Genomic DNA, 22,637 nt, shown 5'->3' with positions numbered 1-22,637 from the left:
GGACTCTACGGCATTGAAGTCCCTCCCCTCCCCAAATCCCTCCTCAGGCTCCACCCCAAAAACCTCCCGCCGGTGGCAAAGAGGGACCCGGCAACCCTAACAGTCACATTAGCTAGACCTCTGAGTTATGTACAACTAGCAAACCCAGCTTGACTTCAAAGTTAACAGTAGGAGTTAACAATAGCTACACCACATCTAAATGCTAGATATAGATATACTTTCAAGTGAACTGCCTGATATCAGATTATCTGGCCTCAAGGGAGTTCCATGTAACTGCATCCATGTATTTAACACGTTGGTACAAGAAGGTACTGGGATAGTATGCCAGTATGCCCTGACAAGAAAACAGCTCTATGAGGCACAGTTGTTGCTCCACATTTCCCGTGAAAGGCTCTAACCCTCCCACGTATGTGAGGAAACATGAATTTTAGGATTGAAGCCAACTTATTGACGTGCCTCTAGCACTTGTGCCATTCTTGGCTTCCTTACCTTCCAAAACTTGGAAGGCTTTAAGAAGGGAGTGGACATGTTCATGGAGGAGAGGGGTATTCACGGCTACTAGTTAAAATGGATACTAGTCATGATGCATACCTATTTTCTCCAGGATCAGAGGAGCATGCCGAATATATTAGGTGCTGTGGAACACAGGCAGGATGGTGCTGCTGCATTCGTCTTGTTTGTGGGCTTCCTAGAGGCACCTGGGTGGCCACTGTGAACAGACTGCTGGACTTGATGGACCTTGGTCTGATCCAGCATGGCTTTTTCTTATGTTCTTATGTTCAAAAGAGCATCTGATGCAGGTATCTGAAACAACAGAGCCATAAATAAAATTATTTCAATTGATTGCTTTTTAGGTATTGATGCCTATTGACTATGGCGACACTCTATTTTGCACATGTCTCTTCCAAAGCTCCTACCCTTCTAGTGGGAGTTTAAAATTAAAAGTTTCAAAAAGTACGGTATTTTAAAGATAAAATAAAGACGGTCTCCTCTCATACTAGCCAGACTGCTAGTTAAGATCTGCCTCTCAAGCCCTGCCCTCGCCATAAAGGTTGCATGACATTTTCTGTGGTGGCACCTTGCCTCTGAAACATCCTCCCCCTTGAGGATCGCTTGGCACCTATTTTACTTGGTTTCAGGTGGAAGGCCAAAACATGTCTTTTTACCCAGGCTTTTATTTAGTTTTTTTTTTTATCTTACTAGCTTTTAAAATCATCTACTTCAGTTTTATGGATAGTTTTAATGCTTGTTTTAATTGTTTGTTTTTATTTTATGTCATTTTGATCCTTGAGCAGGATTCTGAAGAGAAGGCATAGAAATATTCTAAAGAAATAAATTCTTAACAAATCTAAGCAACACCTTTGAGACTAACAAAATTTTATTCCAGCATAAATTTTCATCAACCAGAGTACACTTCTGAAGCAATGAGTGGGACCTCATTAGGCAGCTCTTTTATGTAGGATGTATGAAAAATATAAATAGCAGGTTCAAAGAGCCATGAAATGGAGGAAGTACATGAAATTAAATTATGTAAAATTCAAATCTAAACAAAAAATACAGAGATTATTCAATTTTGCTAATGAAATTTTGATTATTCTTATTTTACACAGAACCATTAATCTGTAAATTTACCAACCAGTCACCTCTTTGGTAGTTAATGAAATTAATTAATTAACTTAAGGACAATCCATCAAAGGCACTTTTTAATGTCATTGATTACATACGTAGCTCTTCCAGTGAAACCAATGTGCTTCAAAAAATAGTGTCTCAAACAGTACAATTTGGAGATTTTGCTACAAACTTGCTACATAGCCACGTTAACCTGGTACCATCTTGGTTATTTTTTAGATAACCAAGCATAGTAGTATTATCAATTTGTAGTATTATCTATTATGTAGTATTATCAACGTAGTACACCTAGTACTAAAGGTAAAGGTCTCCTGTGCAAGCATCGGGTCATTCCTGACCCATGGAGTGACGTCACATTACGGGGTGGTTTGCCAGTGCCTTCCCCAGTCATCTTCCCTTTAGCCCCAGCAAGCTGGGTACTCATTTTACCAACCTCGGCAGGATGGAAGGCTGAGTCAACCTTGAGCTGGCTACCTGAAACCAACTTCCGTTTGAATTGAACTCAGGTCGTGAGCAGAGCTTGGACTGCAGTACTGCAGCTTACCACTCTGCACCACCGGGCCCTTGGATCTGAAGGCTGTTTTTTGTTATCTGACTGATCTTTGGCTGACTGATAGTGATACTTTCAACTGGGTTCTTTCTTGTTGATTACATTAATGTTGTCAATGCTTTGATGGAATATGCATGCTGCCCTGAAGACTGTGTTGGCATAACAGTGGGGTACAATTAATGTATATAAATATTATTCTTAAATATGAATACATAGACTAGGATGCCCTTGTGTAAACATAGCTGTAGCCCTCATTGTATTCAGGTAAGGGGAGTAGGAGGGGCACAAGAGGGAGAAGACAGATGAAATTGTGGCAGTATATGATTGGGACAGACAGAAGGCAGGCATGTCTATTGAGTGAACATAGTATACTGCAGAGTGGGGCAGTAAATTTCCATTCCTAAACAGCTGAAGAACTGTGTGTTCAAAGTCTGAACACCATCCTGTTTCTGCCCCAAACTGGAAATCCATGGTTTACTATCTAGAGTATTAATTTTTAACTCTTGATTTAAATCCTTGTGAAATTTTTAAGCTCTAATAGGAAATTAAATCCTCCTCCCATTCCTGAACATGATGATTAACATCAATGTTAAATCGATAGAAAAGGGCTACAACTTTTGAAATATCTGGCAACTCATCTATGGAGTGTTAAGCAAACACCCTTCATCACAGGTTCCTGTCATGTACTGAGTAGTTACCAAATCATACCTACCTGGGTACAGTTTTGGACTGGCTATCATTGTTATCCTAAGTACACTTTCCTAGGCATGAGATAGGTTTTGTAGATATAGGAGGCATTATGGACTGAAATATAGCAATATAAATGTAGCACGTTAACACAAAATGCTTGGGGTTCTTTTTCATACTAGCACCAAAAGCCAACAATGCCGTGTAAGCTAAAGGAGATCTCAGACAATGAAGGAACTTTGAGCTCCTTTTTACTAGTGCAGCCACAATTTTATCACTTTGATCCTGGAAAGGTATCTCACTGCTGCTGTGTGCTTTTTTTCTTCCTCTAAATGGACCGATAAAGTTTCTTGAAGATTTGACGTCCCCCCACTCCCAGGTTTAAGAACATAAGGACATAAGAAAGGCCCTGCTGGATCAGACCAAGGTCCATCAAGTCCAGCAGTCTGTCCACACAGTGGCCAACCAGGTGCCTCTAGGAAGCCCACAAACCTGACAACTGCAGCAGCATTATCCTGCCGGTGTTCCACAGCACCTAATATAATAGGCATGCGACATAAGAACATAAGAAATATAATAGGCCTGCTACATAAGGACATAAGAAAGGCCCTGCTGGATCAGACCAAGGTCCATCAAGTCCAGCAGTCTGTCCACACAGTGGCCAACCAGGTGCCTCTAGGAAGCCCACAAACAAGACGACTGCAGCAGCATTGTCCTGCCTGTGATCCACAGCACCTAATATAGTGGGCCTGCTCCTCCGGCACTGATTTTGCTTCACTGACCCGGCGAAGGGCTGAGGTGCTGTGCGTGGCCCCACCGTGTCCCCAGTGCCGGATTTATGTATAAGCTAAACAAGCAATAGCTTAGAGCCCCACTCTCTTGCCCCCCCCCCAAAAAAAAATTAAAGGAAAAAAAACTGGATGTACATTTCCAAAATCATCAATTACTTTGATAAAATACATATTTTGTTATGTGCAAATGGCTTTCGATACCTATTAGGTCCATAAATTACCACATGGCATATACTCAACACAAAAAACAGCGACAATTTGTGGTTGACAAAGGACAGCTGGACACATCAAGGGCCCCATGGCCTTCACTAGCTTAGGGCCTCATCAAACCTAAATCCGGCCCTGCGTGTCCCTAATGGCTCTCCCGCTTCCCTGCCAACAGCTCGTTGAGAGCCAGCGTGGTGTAGCGGTTGAGAGCGGTGATTTGGAGTGATGGACTCTGGTCTGCAGTAGTAGAAAAGGGCAAGAGTCCCGGAGCACCTTAAAGACTAACAAAAATATTTTCTGGCAGGGGATGAGCTTTCGTGAGCCACAGCTCACGCTGTGGCTCACGAAAGCTCATCCCCTGCCAGAAAATATTTTTGTTAAGTCTTTAAGGTGCTCCTGGACTCTTGCCCTTTTCTACTACTGCAGACAGACTCACACGGCTGCCCACTGTGAATTATCTGGTCTGTAGAACCAGGTTCAATTCCCCACTCCTCTCCAATGAGTGGCGGAGGCGGGTCTTTCCTTCTTCTTCGTCGTGGGTAGCCGTGTTAGTCTGTTTGGAGTAGTCAAAAAGGGCAAGAGTCCAGGAGCACCTTAAAGACTAACAGAAATATTTTCTGGTAGGGTATGAGCTTTCTGAAGAAGTGAGCTGTGGCTCACGAAAGCTCATCCCCTGCCAGAAAATATTTTTGTTAGTCTTTCAGGTGCTACTGGACTCTGGCCCTTTTCTACTACTAAAATATTTTTGTTAGTCTTTCAGGTGCTACTGGACTCTGGCCCTTTTCTACTACTAAAATATTTTTGTTAGTATTTCAGGTGCTACTGGACTCTTGCCCTTTTCTACTACTAAAATATTTTTGTTAGTCTTTCAGGTGCTACTGGACTCTTGCCCTTTTCTACTACTAAAATATTTTTGTTAGTATTTCAGGTGCTACTGGACTCTGGCCCTTTTCTACTACTAAAATATTTTTGTTAGTCTTTCAGGTGCTACTGGACTCTTGCCCTTTTCTACTACTAAAATATTTTTGTTAGTCTTTCAGGTGCTACTGGACTCTGGCCCTTTTCTGCTACTAAAATATTTTTGTTAGTCTTTCAGGTGCTACTGGACTCTTGCCCTTTTCTACTACTAAAATATTTTTGTTAGTCTTTCAGGTGCTACTGGACTCTTGCCCTTTTCTACTACTAAAATATTTTTGTTAGTCTTTCAGGTGCTACTGGACTCTGGCCCTTTTCTACTACTAAAATATTTTTGTTAGTCTTTCAGGTGCTACTGGACTCTGGCCCTTTTCTACTACTAAAATATTTTTGTTAGTCTTTCAGGTGCTACTGGACTCTTGCCCTTTTCTACTACTAAAATATTTTTGTTAGTCTTTCAGGTGCTACTGGACTCTTGCCCTTTTCTACTACTAAAATATTTTTGTTAGTCTTTCAGGTGCTACTGGACTCTGGCCCTTTTCTACTACTAAAATATTTTTGTTAGTCTTTCAGGTGCTCCTGGACTCTGGCCCTTTTTGACTACTTCTTCGTCGTCGTCGTCCTCTTTCTCCCTCAGCCCGACAGGGGGAAGCCAGGCGCCCTTCGCACCCACCCCTTCGCCCTGAAGGCCTCCTGCCTCTTCCCCCAACCCCCTCACGTTCGTTTCCCGCCTCCCGCGGGCCTCGCCTTCCTCCTCCTCGAGGCGCGTCAAAGGGGAGGCGGGATGGAGGCAGGCGGGCGGGCGGACAGGTGATGGGCGCGGTTAAAAACCGCCGCCAACAGGGAAGAACTTTTTAACGCTGCGAAGGTCGGCGGAGGAGAGACTGTCCCGAGCCGCCTTCCCTGACGAGGGAGAGGAGGGAAGCCCGGCCCCGGCACTGGGGCGCCTTTTCCCGCCCTCTCGGTCCATGGTGCGCTGAGGCTCGGCGCGGCTCGCGGGGGCTTTGATTTCCCTCAGGCGCTGACAGGTGAGGCTCTCGGCTCCCGCGCTGAGGACCGGCAAGGGGGGAAAGGAAGGAGAAGAGCAGGGGGGGGGGCTCCTTTCTCCCTCGAAACCTTCCTTGCCCGGTCCGTGGGAGAAGAAGGGACACTGATTTCCAAATAGGAGAACTCTTGGGGCTCAAGCTGGTCGCGACCCTGAAAGACCTTCCTTTCGCCCCGGTTTCACGGAAGTGTTTCAGGTTTCCCGTTCAGAACTGAGATTTCTGGTTCGTGGAAATAGGCTTGTCGAGGCGCCCTGGCCCTCGTCCCGCATTCAGATCCCTCTTTGAGAACTATTATTTTACCCATCTTGGAGTTAAAACAAAACTGGAGGACTTTGTTGTGATGTTTGGGGACGGGTTCAGATATTGGCAAATGAACAAACAATACAACTGCGGAAATTAGGACAATTCTTCAAAAGAGAGGCTTTTTTTAATATAAAATTTTTATTAATTTTAACCAAAAAGAGAGGCTTTTAAAGGGGGGGGGAGAGAGAAGGGGGGCGTGAGGGGACCAGAAAGGATATGTCGCTGAATCCAGGATAACTGTGGTTAGGTGTCTGCTGTAATTTCTGTATGGGTTGTGATCAATAATAAGCATTTTGGAAGGTTGGTGGTTAAGGAAATATTTCGTGTAGTCTCGCTGAGGGATCCTGGCCTTAAACTAAGCCCAGCTTTTCTAGTTTACCTAAGTAAAAGAGGAAATAGTGGAGAGGGAGGAGATGAGACAACTCATGGAAGATTGGTCTGTAATTGACTATTAGCCATGCTAGCTAAGTGGAACCTCCCCAGTCAGAGGCAGTACAGCCCTGGCTTCCTGAAGCTGGGGCAATCAGCAATGCAGCTCTGTGACCTTTATGCCCTGCTTATGGGCTTCCCGGAGACACCTGACTGGTTGCTGTTGGAAAAACAGTTCTGTGCTTGGTCCCATCTAGAGGGGTTCTTCTCATGTTAGGATTTCCTTGGAGTCTTTTCTTCCTTAGTGCCTTTTCTAATAGTCAGGGAAATAAGCCTCTTTCATATGTCTGCTACTTGGATTTTCTGCTCCATTGTAATGGTCCATTTAGTTTTAGCAGGGCTTTCCCAGGTGGTAATTTCCTTTTGTTTAGCACAGCGGTGAAGAGGTGGGATAAACAAGGCAATGTGTCTGGTCTGAGTCTTCAAAAAGAGGACTGGTGTTTAATTGACTTGCAGGACAGGTTTGGTAAATGTGGTGCTTAGAAAAGATGCTGTGCTGCAGAATCTCTTTCTTCAATTGCTCTCTTGCTTTTTGCTTCCTTTTCTTCCTCCATCACTTGAGTGACCATAGTGAACTAATCTGCAGACTGATCACAGGATTCCGTCATCCATTAGTAACAAGAGGTTAATTTTTAGTTAAGGGAGATCAAGGTTCTCATTTTTCCTTTCTTGAGGCATTAAAGTAGGAGTCAGGAGATGTGGGTATTGTTTCCCTTGACATACATAACAAAGATATCTTGGACAAATCACCTTATCTAAGTTAGAAAAGGCCTTCTTCAGAAGTCCATGTGAGACTGAAGTCATTGATGTTTGAGAACTAGCTGGCCTACTCCTCAAATGGTATTTCAGTTGAACTTGCCAAGTATGCACTTCAGCACATTAGATTACTAAATTTGGAAACTGCTAATTTATTTTTTCATCACTTAGAAAACAAATCAAACAAGTCTTACTGTGGGTGAATTCACATATTTATGCCACTACCTCCCTCATTGCCTCTTGAAATTACAGTTGGTCCAGTTTCCATTCAGTGTCCTCTACTTTACTTCTGTTTTATCCTCATGACGTAGTAACCTCACATTTGTATTGGTGTCTAACTTCTTGTTGTAAATTTCTGCTATACTCTTTTGACAGCATCCAATTGATTTAACATGTTGTAATATATTTGCTTTGGGCTCGTAAAGATATGAGTTCAAATCTCTACTCTGCCACTACCGAATTGGCTAACTTTTGGTAGATCTCTGACTTTGGTCCAGAGAGGAAGCAGGAAAAAAACAAAAAAACGCTAACCCAGGATTGTTGTAAAGCTAAAATATTACTCTGAGCTCATCAGAGGAATGATGTATACTCCTCAAATAGGTAATCAGATCTCTGATAGCCCTACCATATATTTAATGCTTTGTAGCACTATGCGTGCAACCCAGTGTGCTGGATACATTTTTTTTTGCTGTTATAATGTTCTTTATTTGCTCAGAGTCTGATCTTGAAGATCATCTGCCCATTGGAACCTGTTTCTGCGCATGAATTGCTGTTCTTGGATTGGAACAGATGATTCTGATTCTTGGCTCTCTATTTGTAATGTTGAAACAATAGCAATCTGTTGTGCAAGTCAGAGTTGGTGTGATGATAAATGAGATTAGAATCATAACGCCCTTTCCATATGACATATATTGTAGAAATAAGTAATATAGCCAGCTGTTTCTGCTGGGAGCTGTATTGGATTGTGTTTGATCACTCTGCTTAGCATGTTCCTCCAGCAACAGAAGCCTTCCTCCAACAGAAGAGACTGTTGCATTTGAAGATAGCTCCTTGCACTGAAGGAAAGGGGTTCCATTAGCAGAATGCCAGTTGTAACATATAACCCATATAAGCCATTGAATGCTGATCATACTAGGCTGCATAGAACTACTGAATCTTCCAATGGTAACTAAATGGGATTTAATATTACTGAGGAAGGGTTACCTTGCACGGTTGGGAAATTTTCATTTAGTCATTAGAGCAGAAAGGTACTACTCTGCCTATACCTTTGATCTCTGCTAGGGGTGTACTTTTGGATATGCCGAACCAAAAAAACAGCTGGAGGGGCTGTTTTTCAAGACAGAGACACCAAATTTATGTATTTATTTTTCAAGTATTTGTAGCATAGCTACTGGTGTTACATGAACCCCTGTGTTTGGTGAAGATTGGATCAGGGGTCTAATTTTATGGGCCCTCAAATAGAGAAAAATGCAGGCCCATAAAATTGGACCCCCGACCCAACCTTTACCAAACTTGGGTTCGTGTAAGGCAAGTCACCAGCCGCTATGCTGCAAATTTGGTGTCTCTATTTTGAAAAACAGCCCCACAAGACCCCTGCAAAGATCCCCCACTGACATAACATTGAGCTATGTCGGAGTTGAAAATCAAGGAGAGATTTTTCCAGCATAAGGAAACTATTGGGAAATCTTTGTGGGGCTTGGGGGGGGGTTGAGGTACAGACACCAAATCTGCAGTGTAGCTGCTGGTGACTCTCTGCTGGTGACCCCCAAGTTTGGTAAAGATTGGGTGAGGGGGTCCAATTTTATGGGGCCTTATTTTTTCCCATTGGAAACAATGGAGAATGGATGGGGTCACCCTCTTTGGGGGCCCATAAAATTGTACCCCCTGACCCATTTATTACCAATCTTGGAGGTTCTTCTAAGGATAGTCACCTGAAGCTATGCTGCAAATTTGGTGGCTCTACCACCCACCCAGAGCCCCAGAGATGTTTCCCATAGGGTTTAATAGAACCGGAAATTTTCAGATATTAAAAAAAAAACCAGAAAAAAATCAGTATGGGGATTTGGCTTTTTCTGATTTTCTATTAAACCCAAATCCGACAAAAAACTGAAAAACATTTTTGGGTACACATCCCTAATCTCTGCTTTGTTTCCTCTAATTGTGGGTAAAATGCCTGAAAAAATATCTTCAGCTAAATGAAGGCACCAGTTTTCTGCAAACGTTTTGCACAAATATGCTGGCTTTGACTCTATCTTCCCCCCCGTTCCTTCCTCCCCGGTACCAGCCAAGATCATGGCAGCCCCTTTTTATATTGTGCAGCAGTTAAATGTTGTTTAGAGGGTAGGTTTTATTTGATCGACTACTTGATGGTATGCCAGTAAAGGTATTGAAAATTGGAATTGAAATATTGTGCAGTAAACCATGTATGCCCCATTGAGGTCTCATACTCTTGGGTCACAACTCCAAAGGTCCTGATCCAAGTTTCAGTCCAGTGGTTCTTAATGGGGGCTTATGGCCCCCAAGTGATCTACAAATTTTGGGTGGGGCATTCAGAACTTTGGGGAACATTCATGAATTTAGGCAGACCCTGCTCCTCATTTGTGATGGCTTCTGATGGCAGAAGGAGGAAAGTTGTTTTATACTGCTCAGACTACACTGAGGTAAAAATCCAAATCCCTGGATTCTTCTTTAACAAGTGTGCATGTTTCTTAAGTGCCATCAAGTCGCTTCGGACTCATGGCAACCCTATGAATCAATGTCCTCCAAAACAGCATTGACAGCATTGTAAAACACAGCAAACACAAATCAGATTGACATTAAAAAGTTGACCGATGGCCATCGACCTCAGTGGTTTCATTGAATGTGTGCTTGAGATCTGTATATCATATCTATATAAGTACATCCCAAGCAGTAGCTGCATTAGTCTTTTGCTGGAGACTTGTGGTTCTTTATGCTGAAATAAATTCCTTAATTTTGTTAATCTTTAAGGTGCCACAAGACTCCTATTTATATGATTAAATTTGCCATGTGTACCTGTTGCGAGCCTGTTCACTATCTCAGATCCTTCAACGTTTCCTTCCTCATTGAGTCCTCTTTTTGAGTTATCTGTTTTGCCAAAGTGTGTACCTGCTAGGGTTATGAAATGCCCTTTCCAAGGAGATGCTTTTGCAAACCACATTGATGGAAAGGCACCACACAATCATTTTAGTACATAAATAAATTGGAGCATTCTATGATGATGCTGATACTTAGTATACTTATTGGCTTCTTTTCTCTCCAAAGATACCCAGAGTGGTTTACAACAGTAGGGCTGGCAACTCAGGGTAAGGACATTTCTAGATATTTTTTTGGGGGGGAAGCCTGGCAAGAGGGGAGTTTGTGGAGGGGAGGGAACTCAGCAGAGTCTACCCTCTGAAGTTGCCATTTTCTTCAGAGAAACATATCTGGTAGAAGTCCAGGCCCCACCTGGAGGTTGGCAACCCTATAAAAGTAAATATAATCAAAATACAATGTAAAAAAAGTTTTATGTTTAAAGCAAAAGTAACCAGCTGTGTCTTAGACCAGCTTGTCCAAGGTTACAAGGCATGACATACAGAGCCAAGAGCATTTTGGGTTTTCTTGCCCCTTCAGCTCAATGGCCCCTTGTGCTTGTAGCCCACCAACAAAAAAATCTCAGCCATAAGAATACAGAGTAACTTTTGCTATGTCCCCCCTGGCCAGATGCACAAGAAGCCTAAAATACAGTGGAAGAACGTTTTCACCTGATGTTAACTCCCAATTTCCAATAAATGTACAGCCCTTCTGAACTTCAAGATACATGCTCTGACTGTATATGATGTATCTGTTAAACCAAAACAGCCAGCAACATCAATAAAAGCAGCAGCAGTTAAAGTTAAGTTGTGACATACATGGGCTGATTTCCCCAAGAGCCTCACAAGGAGGTGAAACTTATTTGCGTTTGTAAAATTACAAGACCACTCAAGAGCTTCTTGACTGGCCCAGTATAAACTATAATTCTTGTGATTTTTATTTCACAGGAAATTCAAAGTTTTGGTGAATTTTAGTCACTATCAGATTAACTAAACTGACACAAAACTAATCCTATCAGTTATTTTGTGACCACCGACTTTGCTCTGAAGTTTGCCTGAGTAAAAGCAGTTTATTGTATATGACAAATGGCTGAAATTGATAACACTATATCTTTCTGAAGACCTTTATCATCTTTGCACTTTTGAAATGGTATCTTAACTTAAATTGTATAGTGATTATATAAGTTGTATAGGGTTCTGATCACTTTGGCTTAGTCTGTCCTACATGACAAAAAGAATAGCAGCTGTTTCTTAACTATTGTGAATCTTAGGTTGTTGTGTTTTTTTTTTAGATAGACCAGCTGTATTAGTAGGGTGATCCAGCCAATCAGGTGGAGACAGTCCTGTATCTGACACTGATCTTCTGAGGGAAGAACTAAAGTTATGAGAAAAACACAATGTTTCCAGCTCTATGCTTCCTTGCTAATATGAGGAGGGGGACATTTGCAGAGAAAATCAGTGTGTCGGAGGAAAACTGTGTAGATCACCTTGAGCTCCCTGGAGCAGGGTTGGGGGAGAGAATAAAAATTGTTAGGGGGTAATTTTCTTCTGCTCACCAGTTCTCTCCTTCAGTTGATTTCTCCAGTCCATTTCCCCCAAGTCAGGCTTAAGTACTAAAAATAACCCTGACTGAAGGTAGCATTTGAATGGGGAAATGGACAGTGAAAGTAGGGTCACATACCCCTCCAGCTTGTCAGCTGGCTTGCACAAATCCTTCTGCTCTTCTTCACTTATGCTATCTACACATATTTGCTAACTGGCAAACCACCCCGTAAACAAAGTCTGCCTTGGAAACGTCGGGATGTGACGTCACCCCATGGGTCAGGAATGACCCAGTGCTTGCACAGGGGACCTTTACCTTTTTAACATGTATTGTGCAAGGAAGTATCTAGACAGGGTAATATCTTCTTGGACTAATTTCAGTTGGGGTTCACAGAACCTGGAAGTAGAAAAGAGGTGACATTTTGCATGTGTTTGCACACATACATGCCCTGACCTGGATGGCCCAGGCTAGCCTGATCTCTTCAGATCTCAGAAGCTAAGGGTCAGCCCCAGTTAGTATTTGGATGGGACACCACCAAGGAATACTAGGGTTGCTGTGCAGAGGAAGGCACTGGCAAACCACCTCTCTTGTTAGTCTCTTGCCATGAAAACCCCAAAAGGGGTCGCCATAAGACGGCTGCGACTTGACTGCACTTCGCACACACACACACCCTCTCTAACAAAATTTGGTCCAATACATGCATCATGTTACCTTTTAAATCTAGACTTTAAATTTATCCTATTCCAGAAGTGTTAAAGCAGGGGTAAGAAACCTCTCGCATGCATGCCAAATGGCACACCAGACTATTTTATTTGGCACAGCAGCTCCCTTGCTCCACCCTGAAAGCTCAGGTGTAATTGAGCAGGGATAGGCTCAGGAAGGTCCCTTCCTGTAGAACAGCAGTTGTTTAAAATTAGAACTTGGGTGAATGTTTGAGTGTAAATTCTCTCACTGGTGCCTTTGTCTTTCGCTTGGGACCAAGCTCATATGCAGCTTCTAGATTCAAAAATTATGCAGGTAGTATTTTCATTCATTGCAATGACATTCTTAACTGTATGTATTAAAACAAAACCACATGACACGCAAACCTTTCTGAAGCAACTTTATTTTAGTATGCGGTGGAGTCTGGCTAAGTACAGTTCTTGTCTCCCACCTCTTTTGTTTGCTAAGACATTAACATTTTCACAGGTAAATGTAGTGGGGTGGGAGTGGGGATGGTCCTTAGGCAAAAAAAAAAAAAAATTGCCTACTCCTTCTTTTTCCCTGACCTGCATGGTCGAGGCTTAGCCTGATCTCATCAGATCACAGAAGCTAAGCAGGGTCACCTCTGTTAGTCTCTTTCCTTGAAAACCCCATAAGGGGTTGCCATAAGTCAGCTGCCATTGACACACACACACAAACACACACTCCTTCCTTTCAGCAAGTAACAGTGACTCTAATCCAATGCTAGTTATGCATTCACTGCAAGGCTAGGTGGTATTTAAGAGAATATTTACTGTATTTAGAGTAAGACTGATACAACCTCAGCTCTCAAGTCCTGCAGTTCTATATGTCATGAGGCCATAACTACACAATATGCTGCAAATTTGTTTATGGAGTATTCCGCTTTTTTTAAAAAAAATGCATTTATTTGCTGCTTTTTTCTTGGGACTCAAAATAGCTTATGGACTTTAAAATTGTAGAACACTCTAAAATCAGTATAATCATTCAAAATCCAAATACATAAGGCATCAACTGCTCATGCCCCCATTATTACAAAACAAACTGGCATCTGGACCCTTCTTGGCATCGCTGACTTCAAAAGCTTGCTCCAACCACTGCAAAAAGGCTCTAAAACTAGAAATTGATTGGAGGGAGGGAACACTGTACCTGCCACTAAAAACCCATTTTGAGCCACAGTCCGATAGAACAGGCTGGGGGGAATGCTTCAAATGACCGAAACCTTACCCCTAATAGCTGGTCCAGGCCATCACTTCCAGGATGCTGCTGCTTGGAGGCAAACAGATCTTGGTTTGGGAACAGGTCTTGATGCAAATAACACCCTCCTTGTCGATGAACCTATAAGAGCTGGCAATTAGTAGACCAAGGTGGTAAGTAGTCTCTCCCAGGTACTTACCAGGTATTCAGAGGCCTGATTGAGATCAGGACTGTGACACAAGGAGAGAGGCCTTTTAAGCCTCTGCCCTGTGCCATTTTCCCAATCAAAAACAGTAATGGAGAGTACTGTTTGCCTAGTTATAACAATTCATATGTACCTGACATCAATACAGGTACAGTTTCAGAATGGGTCAAATAATGCCATTTTTTATTGTGGTTAAAAGACTTAAAAGCCTCTTCCCCTCATACCGCAGTCCCACTAGACCCCTGCATGCCTGGTGAGGTTTTTTAAAAAAATGCTGGCTGCTCAGAGCTTAGAATTCCAAGCACATCATGTAGTTAGGACCTGAGTGAGCCTAGTTCCCAGAATTCTACATCTTCAGCCAACAGAAGACAATGAGCTACTTGCATTTAAGGCATAGAGTCAGGTCTAATGCACCCTAAATAAATTCTTTTTTTGCATAAGGCAGAACATAAGATTAAGAAGATAAATTTACCACTGATTAGTATTTATAGTGACCCAGCAACATGCACAAGCAATAACAGAAGTTAAATCAAGCTCTAAATATTAAAAATGATGAAACGCTGTAATACTAGGCCTTGATGATGGACAGAGAAAGCATCTTTATTTCTGATGCTTCAAAATCTGACTGATATTTTTTTTCTGTGGCCAGATTGGATGGACACTACTTAATAGGGTTGCCAACCTCCAGGTAGTACCTGGAGATCTCCCACTATTACAATTGATCTCCAGATGGCCACGATCAGTTTCCCTGGAGAAAATGGCTACTTTGGAGAGTGAACTTTATGGCATTATACCCCTCTGAGCTCCATCTTCTCCCCAAACCCTGCCTTCTCCAGGCTTTATCCCCAATGCATAAATCATATAGCGTGTGAGAGAGTGGGAAAAGGGGATTTTTTCCCCCTTTCACACAACACTAGGATTTGGGTTCACTCAATTAAAACACTGACAGTAGATTAAGGACAGACAAAAAGAAGTATTTTACACGATGTATGATTAATTTATGGATTTCACAGCCACAAAAAGTGATGATAATTTGTGCATAACAAACAAATGTTTTCAATTGCAAATACGATTTATGTACTTATGCAGGTTAGTTGCAACTCCCTGCTGCATATATATGTTGGTCATCAGGCCTTGTTTTTAACAAATGCAAAGGTAGCTGAATCTAGCTGTGGCTGCTTCCCTTCAGTGGCACAATTATTTAGGCCGTTGTTGAACCATATGTTGATGGTTCTGCTGTGGTAACCTGAATACACCATCAGGATTTGATTTTAGATACTTCTTAATCATTTGTCAGTGAAAATGTGCTTTGTTTTAGCAACCTCCCAAGGACTGGTCCTAGTGCTCATCCATTTGCATGGTAAATAGGGTTGCCAACCTCCAGGTACTAGCTGGAGATCTTTCGCTATTACAACTGATCTCCAGCTGGTAGAGATCAGTTCACCAGGAGAAAATGGCTGCTTTGACAATTGGACTCTATGGCATTGAAGTCCCTCCCCTCTCCAAATCCTGCCCTCCTCAGGCTCCGCCCCGTAAATCTCCCTCCAGTGGTGAAGAGGGACCTGGCAACCCTAATGGTAAACAAGCTAATTCATGCATAAAGTCCTCATAGCTGCCATGAGGGCATTTGATTTGTTGTGCAAAATGAGTTACCTTGGCCTGAATCAGATTGAGACCACAGAGCATGGGTAAAGAGGGCTTCAGCCTCCCCCACCATGGCATTTTCCCAACCTGAAACCATTCTAGTAAGTTGCTATTTGTCCTGTGGGGAACTTAACATGGATTCATAGCTATGTGTAAATGTCCCCATTGGGGCAAACACTGCCTGTCTGGGGCCATTTCAGGAAAACAGCACAAGGGAAGGCTGAAGCCCCTTGTCCCTGCATGCCATGGTCCCAGTCTGAATTGGGTCTCTATGTGCCTGGGAATTAACTCCACAGTAGGGAACCCAGAGTACACAGCAAATATAAAAACACTTCCACAAGGACTTTATAACATGTGCATCAGCCCTTACTAGCATTGTCTGGGAGCATGTGTATGGATTATGCTCTCATCTTCCTGTAAGATTGCTATCATAATGAAGTATATCCTGGCATAAGTTTTGTATAAGTTTTATATTTGTACAGCCCCTCAAAATATAAGTCAAACTAGCTTTATGAGTTCATGTTCTTTGTTAAAGTTCTGAGATGCTAAAGAGTTATTTTTATGATGGTGTATATATGTAGATTCAGATTAGAATTGCCCAATGGGTAGAGGTCAACCAGTATGATAACATGTCTCTATAGCATTTACAAATACAAAATATTAATAAGTAGAACATTTTGCTTTGACTTTAGTATAATTGCAGATACAGATTTTGTTTTAATCAGTGTATAGAAGTGTGTTGTTGGACAGTAACTATAGCGGCTTTGCAATTATTCCAGTAGCCTGATTGAATCCTGACTACAAATGGAGTGGTTATAGATACATACGCTGAAATCCAAAGAACTGGACAGCTAGGTCCATAGAAGGTCATGTTTTTCAAACAGCTTCTAAAACCAAAAGGAGTTTCAAAGGCAATTTGTGAGATGGCATGGAGCCTCCTTTCAAAGAAAATTAAAATTTCAGCTGGCACACGCAAGACCTGGGGAATACTTAAGCCATAGGTAGCAGGAAATGGGTCTCCAAGAACATTTCCCATTATCAAGGAGGAGTGTGAGTTAACTGTAACTTTTTATAGCTCTTGGTGAAAATCATGTTCCACTTCCATATATCCAAAACTTATAGCCTGAATTTGCTTGGAAGGTAGTTCACTTAATCTCAATGTGTCTTGCTTTCAAGTGAGTATCCTTAGGATTGTAGTTTGCAACTGTGATCCTATTTGTCAGTGGAAATTTTCTATGTACACCCCTTGTACTCTGTCCAGCTGCTATCCATTTTTTTAATACTTTCAGTTCCTTCTTCCATTTCTGAATGTTCTGTTTCTCCAGATCTGTGTTGCCCACTTCCTAAAAGGCACAACATGGACTCATTTCCAGACTAATGCACCACGTATTGGTTGTGAAATTTGTTGGGAGGGGCTGTCGTAGAACATCTGCTTGGCATATAGAAGATCCTGAGTTCAATCCCTGGCATTTCCCGCTAAAAAGATCAGGTGGTTGGTAATGTGAAAGCCTCTTCCCTGAGCCTGGAGAACCACTGTCAGTCTGTGTAGATAATACTGACCTTGTTGGATTGTCTGATTGTGTATAAGGCAGCTTCCCGTGTTCATGTGCAGCGGTGTGCATTTATTTATAAGTACTTATTTATATTTTTAATTAAAATATTTATATCCTGTTTTTCACCACGGCTGCTTTGGAGAGTGGACTCTATGGCATTATACCCTGCTGAGGGACCTCCCCTCTCTAGATTCCACTTTCCCCAGGTTCTACCTCCAGATCTCCAGGAATTTTCCAACCTGGAGTTGGCAACCCAACTGACTGCCTTTAAAATATTGTCAAAGGCTTTCATGGTCAGAGTTCATTGGTTCTTGTAGGTTACCCGGGCTGTGTAACCGTGGTCTTGGTATTTTCTTTCCTGACATTTCGCCAGCAGCTGTGGCAGGCATCTTCAGAGGAGTAACACTGAAGGACAGTGTCTCTCAGTGTCAAGTGTGTAGGAAGAGTAATATATAGTCAGAAGGGGGTTGGGTTTGAGCTGAGTCATTGTCCTGCAAAGTATTAAAGGTAATGTGCAAATCATTGTCCTGTAAGAATCAAGATAATGTGCTAATGAGGGTGTGATATGTTCATGTGGAACCATTGTATCCTGAAGTGATCTGTTAACATGTGGAATCCAAGGCTAATCCGCATGGCTATTGTGGACTGTAGTCTTTGTTAGTCTGGAGGTTTTCAGGACAGGAATTCCACATGTTGGATTCCACATGGAAAAGCATGACTTCAGGGACATGCAGTAGGTAGCCACAATTTTGCAGCAGCTTCCTGGCCTGCCTTTACTGATCAAACACTGATCAAACCTAAGTGTACCTTGAGGAACATGTAAAATGTGAATCAGCTCTAAGCAGAACTCAGAACTGGGCATACTCAGGCTACAAAGAACCTGATCACTGTTACAAGTAAGCACTGTAACATGTTTCTCAAATTTGTTCTGAAGGATTAATCTTGCTAAACCTTCTAGATTTACAGGCGATGTAAGGGGAGAGTGCCTGTTCAAAAGTGCCTCCAGAAACAGTACTGTATTCTTTCCCAAAGTTTCAGTTTCATTGATCACTTAAGTAACTGCTTGTTATCGAAGTCTTTAACTCTGTCCAGCAGTTTCTAACTCTAAAGAGCAGATCAGCATTATATTCCACCAGCAGAGCAGAAACTATTGAGAGTGCCGTCTCAGTCAAAGGGTGTGATGCACAGGTTTGCTTACAGGTGACTGAGCTAGTTTCCTGCCCAAAGCTTATAACCTGACTAAGGGTTATGAAAGGTTATGTTCATGACACATAAGAGGGGACAGATTAAACTGCACCTTGCATATTATACCATCTCAGCTGTAAACAGAACCCAACATAACAAGAATGTGTTATACTGTCCGAAATTAATTAGTACATAAATTTACAGATCTGGATTCTGTTACCTTGTACTCAACATGAAAACATCCTGAAGCCTAAGTCTGAGTACCTTTCAGAAACATTACAAGGTTTCCTTGTTTGTGTTGGCATATGGGGTTCAGAGTTAAATTTGGAAAGGATGAGGAATTTGATGAAATTTTATTCTTTTGCTGGTTTTTGTTGTTGTTGCTCTGGTTATCTGCTAATGTGGCTTTGGAATGGGAAAATGGGTTGCAGGACTAATCCTGTGACTTTCATTACAACATGGAAATCCTTCATCAGACTTTTACTAAATTGACTTAATGTGCTCATAAGGTAGAAGCTTTCTTTAGTACTCTGGTGATAGAACAATCTAAAAGGCAAGCAAAGGAAGAATGCCAATTTCCTCTGCGGTGAGGTTTTTATTGTTGTTTTTTGAAGTGTTCCTATCTTAATTAAAAATCAAACATGCTATCTTGGTTCAGCGAAAACAGGGATTTCTGCTAACATTTTCTCTTTCTTTTTTACTCAGTGGCTTTACTGACAGAGTTATTATTCATCCATAACTTTCACAGATATTTTGTGTTTTGGAATCTCTGTACAAGAAAGTAGAAAACCTATCACAGATAGTTGGTCCATGGTTATTTGTTGTTGTTTTTTAGAGATGAAATCCCAGTAGGCAACAATACATTTTACATGACTTATTCATAATAAATGGATTTACTGCTTTGGTAGACTTAAGTGTGTTTTTAATAGAAATAAACCATTAATTTCATGTTATTTCCATGCAAAGTTGCCAAATAGAAAATTTCCCCTGGAACAGGAATATTTGACCACAAATCTATAAAGAAAAATTTCCATGAAAACACCCTATCTTTCCAGGAAATTTTAGTCTGTTTTACCCAAGAGCCTTTGTGCACTCCACTTGCTTATAGAAAGAAGGCAGGAACAATGAGATTTCGAATATTCTTTCTGTCCCAGTGAAATGTTGAGTATCTATCTAAACTATTAATAGTTTCCCTGGCAGCCCTGCTGGCAGCAATATGCCTCATCTTCTGATGTAGTGGTATCTTCGTTTTGTTCCATTAAGTGTGCCACAGCAGCGAAAGCTCTATGCTGGGGATTATTAAGAAAGGGACTGATAATAAAACAGCCAATATTATAATGGCCCTGTATAGATCTATGGTATGGCCTCATTTGCAATACCATGTACAGTTCTGGTTACTGTATTTCAAAAAGGAAAACGTACAGAAGAGGGCAACTTAGATGATTAAGAAGCTGGAACACCTTTCCTACAAGGAAAGGCTGAAGAGTCTGGGACTTTTCAGTTTAGAAAAGGGACATGATAGAGGTTTATAACACTATATGTGGGAAAGAACTTGAGGGTATCCAGTGAAGTTTATGGGTAGTAGATTCAGGATGGACAAAAGGAAATACTTCTCTACTCAACAAATGATTAAAATTAGAATTTGCTACCAGAAAATATAGTGATGGCTACAGGTGTAGATGGCTTTAAAAGAGGATTGGACAGATTCATAAGGTATATGAGTGGCTACTAGCCATGGTCACTAAAGGGAACCTCCACATTCAGAGGCAGTAAACCTCTGAATACCAGTGCCAGGAGGCAACATCAGGGGACCTCTCAGCCTCTCTGCCCAGTTGTTGGCCCTCCACGTTAATTGGTTGGCCACTCTGTGAGACGGGATGGTGGACTAGATTGACCACTGGTCTGGTCCAGCAGGGCTCTTTTTATGTTCTTATCCTTCACCTCATAAAGATTTCTCACAGTGCTAATATATTTTGCTTTACAAAATGTCTCTGTTCCATAACCTAATTATTTTGGCACAATGTTTTTTCCTTAATAGGTCAAAGGACTCAAACGACACAATGGACTGGGGATCGCTTCAGGCCATTTTAGGAGGTGTAAACAAACATTCCACCAGTATTGGAAAGATCTGGCTGACTGTCCTATTCATCTTCCGTATTATGATCCTTGTTGTTGCTGCAGAGGAAGTCTGGGGTGATGAGCAGGATGATTTTGTCTGCAACACTCTGCAGCCAGGGTGTAAAAATGTCTGCTATGATCACTTTTTCCCCATTTCTCACATCAGACTCTGGGCTCTTCAGCTCATTTTTGTCTCTACTCCTGCTCTCTTGGTAGCCATGCACGTGGCATACAGAAGACATGGAAAGAAAAAGAAGTTCATAAAGAAAGAGGGAAAATGTGAATATAAGGACTTGGACGAAATAAGAAGACAAAGATTTCGTATTGAGGGCCCTCTCTGGTGGACATACACAACCAGCATCTTGTTCAGGCTGATCTTTGAAGCTTCCTTCATGTATGTGTTTTACTACATGTATCATGGGTACCACATGCCTCGCCTACTCCAATGCAGAGCTTGGCCTTGTCCCAATGTAGTGGACTGTTTTGTTTCCCGACCCACTGAGAAGACTGTCTTCACCATTTTCATGATCTCAGTGTCTGCCATTTGCATTATATTAAATGTAACCGAGTTTGGTTATTTGGTGGCAAAGTTTTGTATTAGAAGGTCTAGAAGAGCAGCAGCCACCGGGCATCATCCCAACCATGAGAACAAAGAAGAAAGTAAACAAAATGAAATGAATGAGCTCATATCTGACAGCTGCCAGAATACAGTAACAGGATTTCCAAGCAGCTAAGATGACCACAAGTCTACCATGCATACAATATGGAAGAAATAAATGGCCATATTCGTAGGCTGCCCATGAAAGCGATTAAACTTAACTATGCAGTAATTTAAATGGAATAAACATGAACGTTACATCATGTTTGAATTAGGCACGTGCTATATTTTTAAAAGGTCAAGGACAGCGTAAGAATATATCGAGTATTAAAGAAATACATAATCTCATGCATATTCTTATAAAATCAACTTTGATTTGTTAGAAGTTGATATTTTTAGTGCCTTCATGCTGAGATAGATCTTAAAGCTAAAGGGAAGGGAATTGGCTGTCTTCTGGAATAGGTACTATTAGTATTACAGTGGTAGCAGTTTTTACCTGTGAACTTGCATATAATTAAAGTATTTTTATGTATGAATGAGTAGTGTCTTTTTTATTAATATTTTCTGAAAAACAAATATGAATGGTAATGTTTTCCTTTTAATTATGTTGGAGGTGAATAATTTTAAATGTATACTTGTTGTAAATAAAATACTCTGTTCTACATACTGCCAGTTAAAATCATGTGTATTAAAAACAACTAATGATACTCATTTTTAATGAGTTGTGCACTGGTTTCATGTACTGTAGAAGATCTCAATGTCTTTTCTGAGTTTTTAGGTTGCCATTTCCAGTCTACAATGGTAGAGAAATTGTTGGTTGGGCAGCTAGTTGAAAGTAATGAGAAGCAGCTTCTCTCAGCCACTATGAACCAAATTCTACAGCACTTTATTTCAAATAAAAGAAAAATACTTTTAAAATGCTTTGAGTTTAATATATTCTTTAAAGCAGTAGAACAAATTTTAGCTGCACTCATTTGGAGAGCAAAGGGCAGGAAAAAGGCATAGAACTAAAGTTTAAGTAGGTCATATGTCCGTGTCTCTATAAGAAGCCAAAATGACCTTTGATCTCATTTAGTTATTGTCTTGCACAGGAGAGCAGCCTTGGAACTGAAACCAGTACGAAGCAAGGTCCTCTTACCGTACTTGGATTCAAATCATTGAGTGGAGCTCACCAGAGCAGCATGAATCAAAAGAGCCCCACTGACAAAGTGTTGCAGCCTCTGAGAAAACCAGAAGAAAAATAAATCCCTGTCTGTAAAGGGGTTGGTGCACCTTCCCCAACAGAAAAGGTGAACAGACAAAATTATGCATCCTTCACCATATGCATAATTAATTTATGGAATTACCTGCCACAAGATAGCAATAGCCATGTTTTTTGGCTTTAAAAGGGGGCTTAGGTAAGTTCATTGAGGATAGTTCTATTAAAGGCAATTAACCAGGGCAGCTAAACCAAACCTCCATTTTCAGACACA

General features: G+C 41.4%; 1 protein-coding gene across 1 annotated transcript; it reads left to right on the top strand.

Annotated features, from left to right (window-relative positions):
• The first annotated feature begins 20,491 nt into the window (after positions 1-20,491).
• LOC130485144 (gap junction beta-6 protein-like) lies at positions 20,492-21,587 on the top strand. Its single transcript, XM_056858258.1, has one exon. The coding sequence runs from the start codon at positions 20,510-20,512 to the stop codon at positions 21,299-21,301; it is 792 nt and encodes a 263-aa protein (XP_056714236.1). The 5' UTR covers positions 20,492-20,509; the 3' UTR covers positions 21,302-21,587.
• The last annotated feature ends 1,050 nt before the right edge of the window (positions 21,588-22,637 follow it).

This window comes from Euleptes europaea, chromosome 12, assembly GCF_029931775.1.
Source record: "Euleptes europaea isolate rEulEur1 chromosome 12, rEulEur1.hap1, whole genome shotgun sequence".
In the NCBI taxonomy this organism is placed as follows: Eukaryota; Metazoa; Chordata; class Lepidosauria; order Squamata; family Sphaerodactylidae; genus Euleptes; species Euleptes europaea.
Note: the sequence above shows the minus strand (reverse complement) of the source record. Positions and strands in the feature narration are given on the sequence as shown.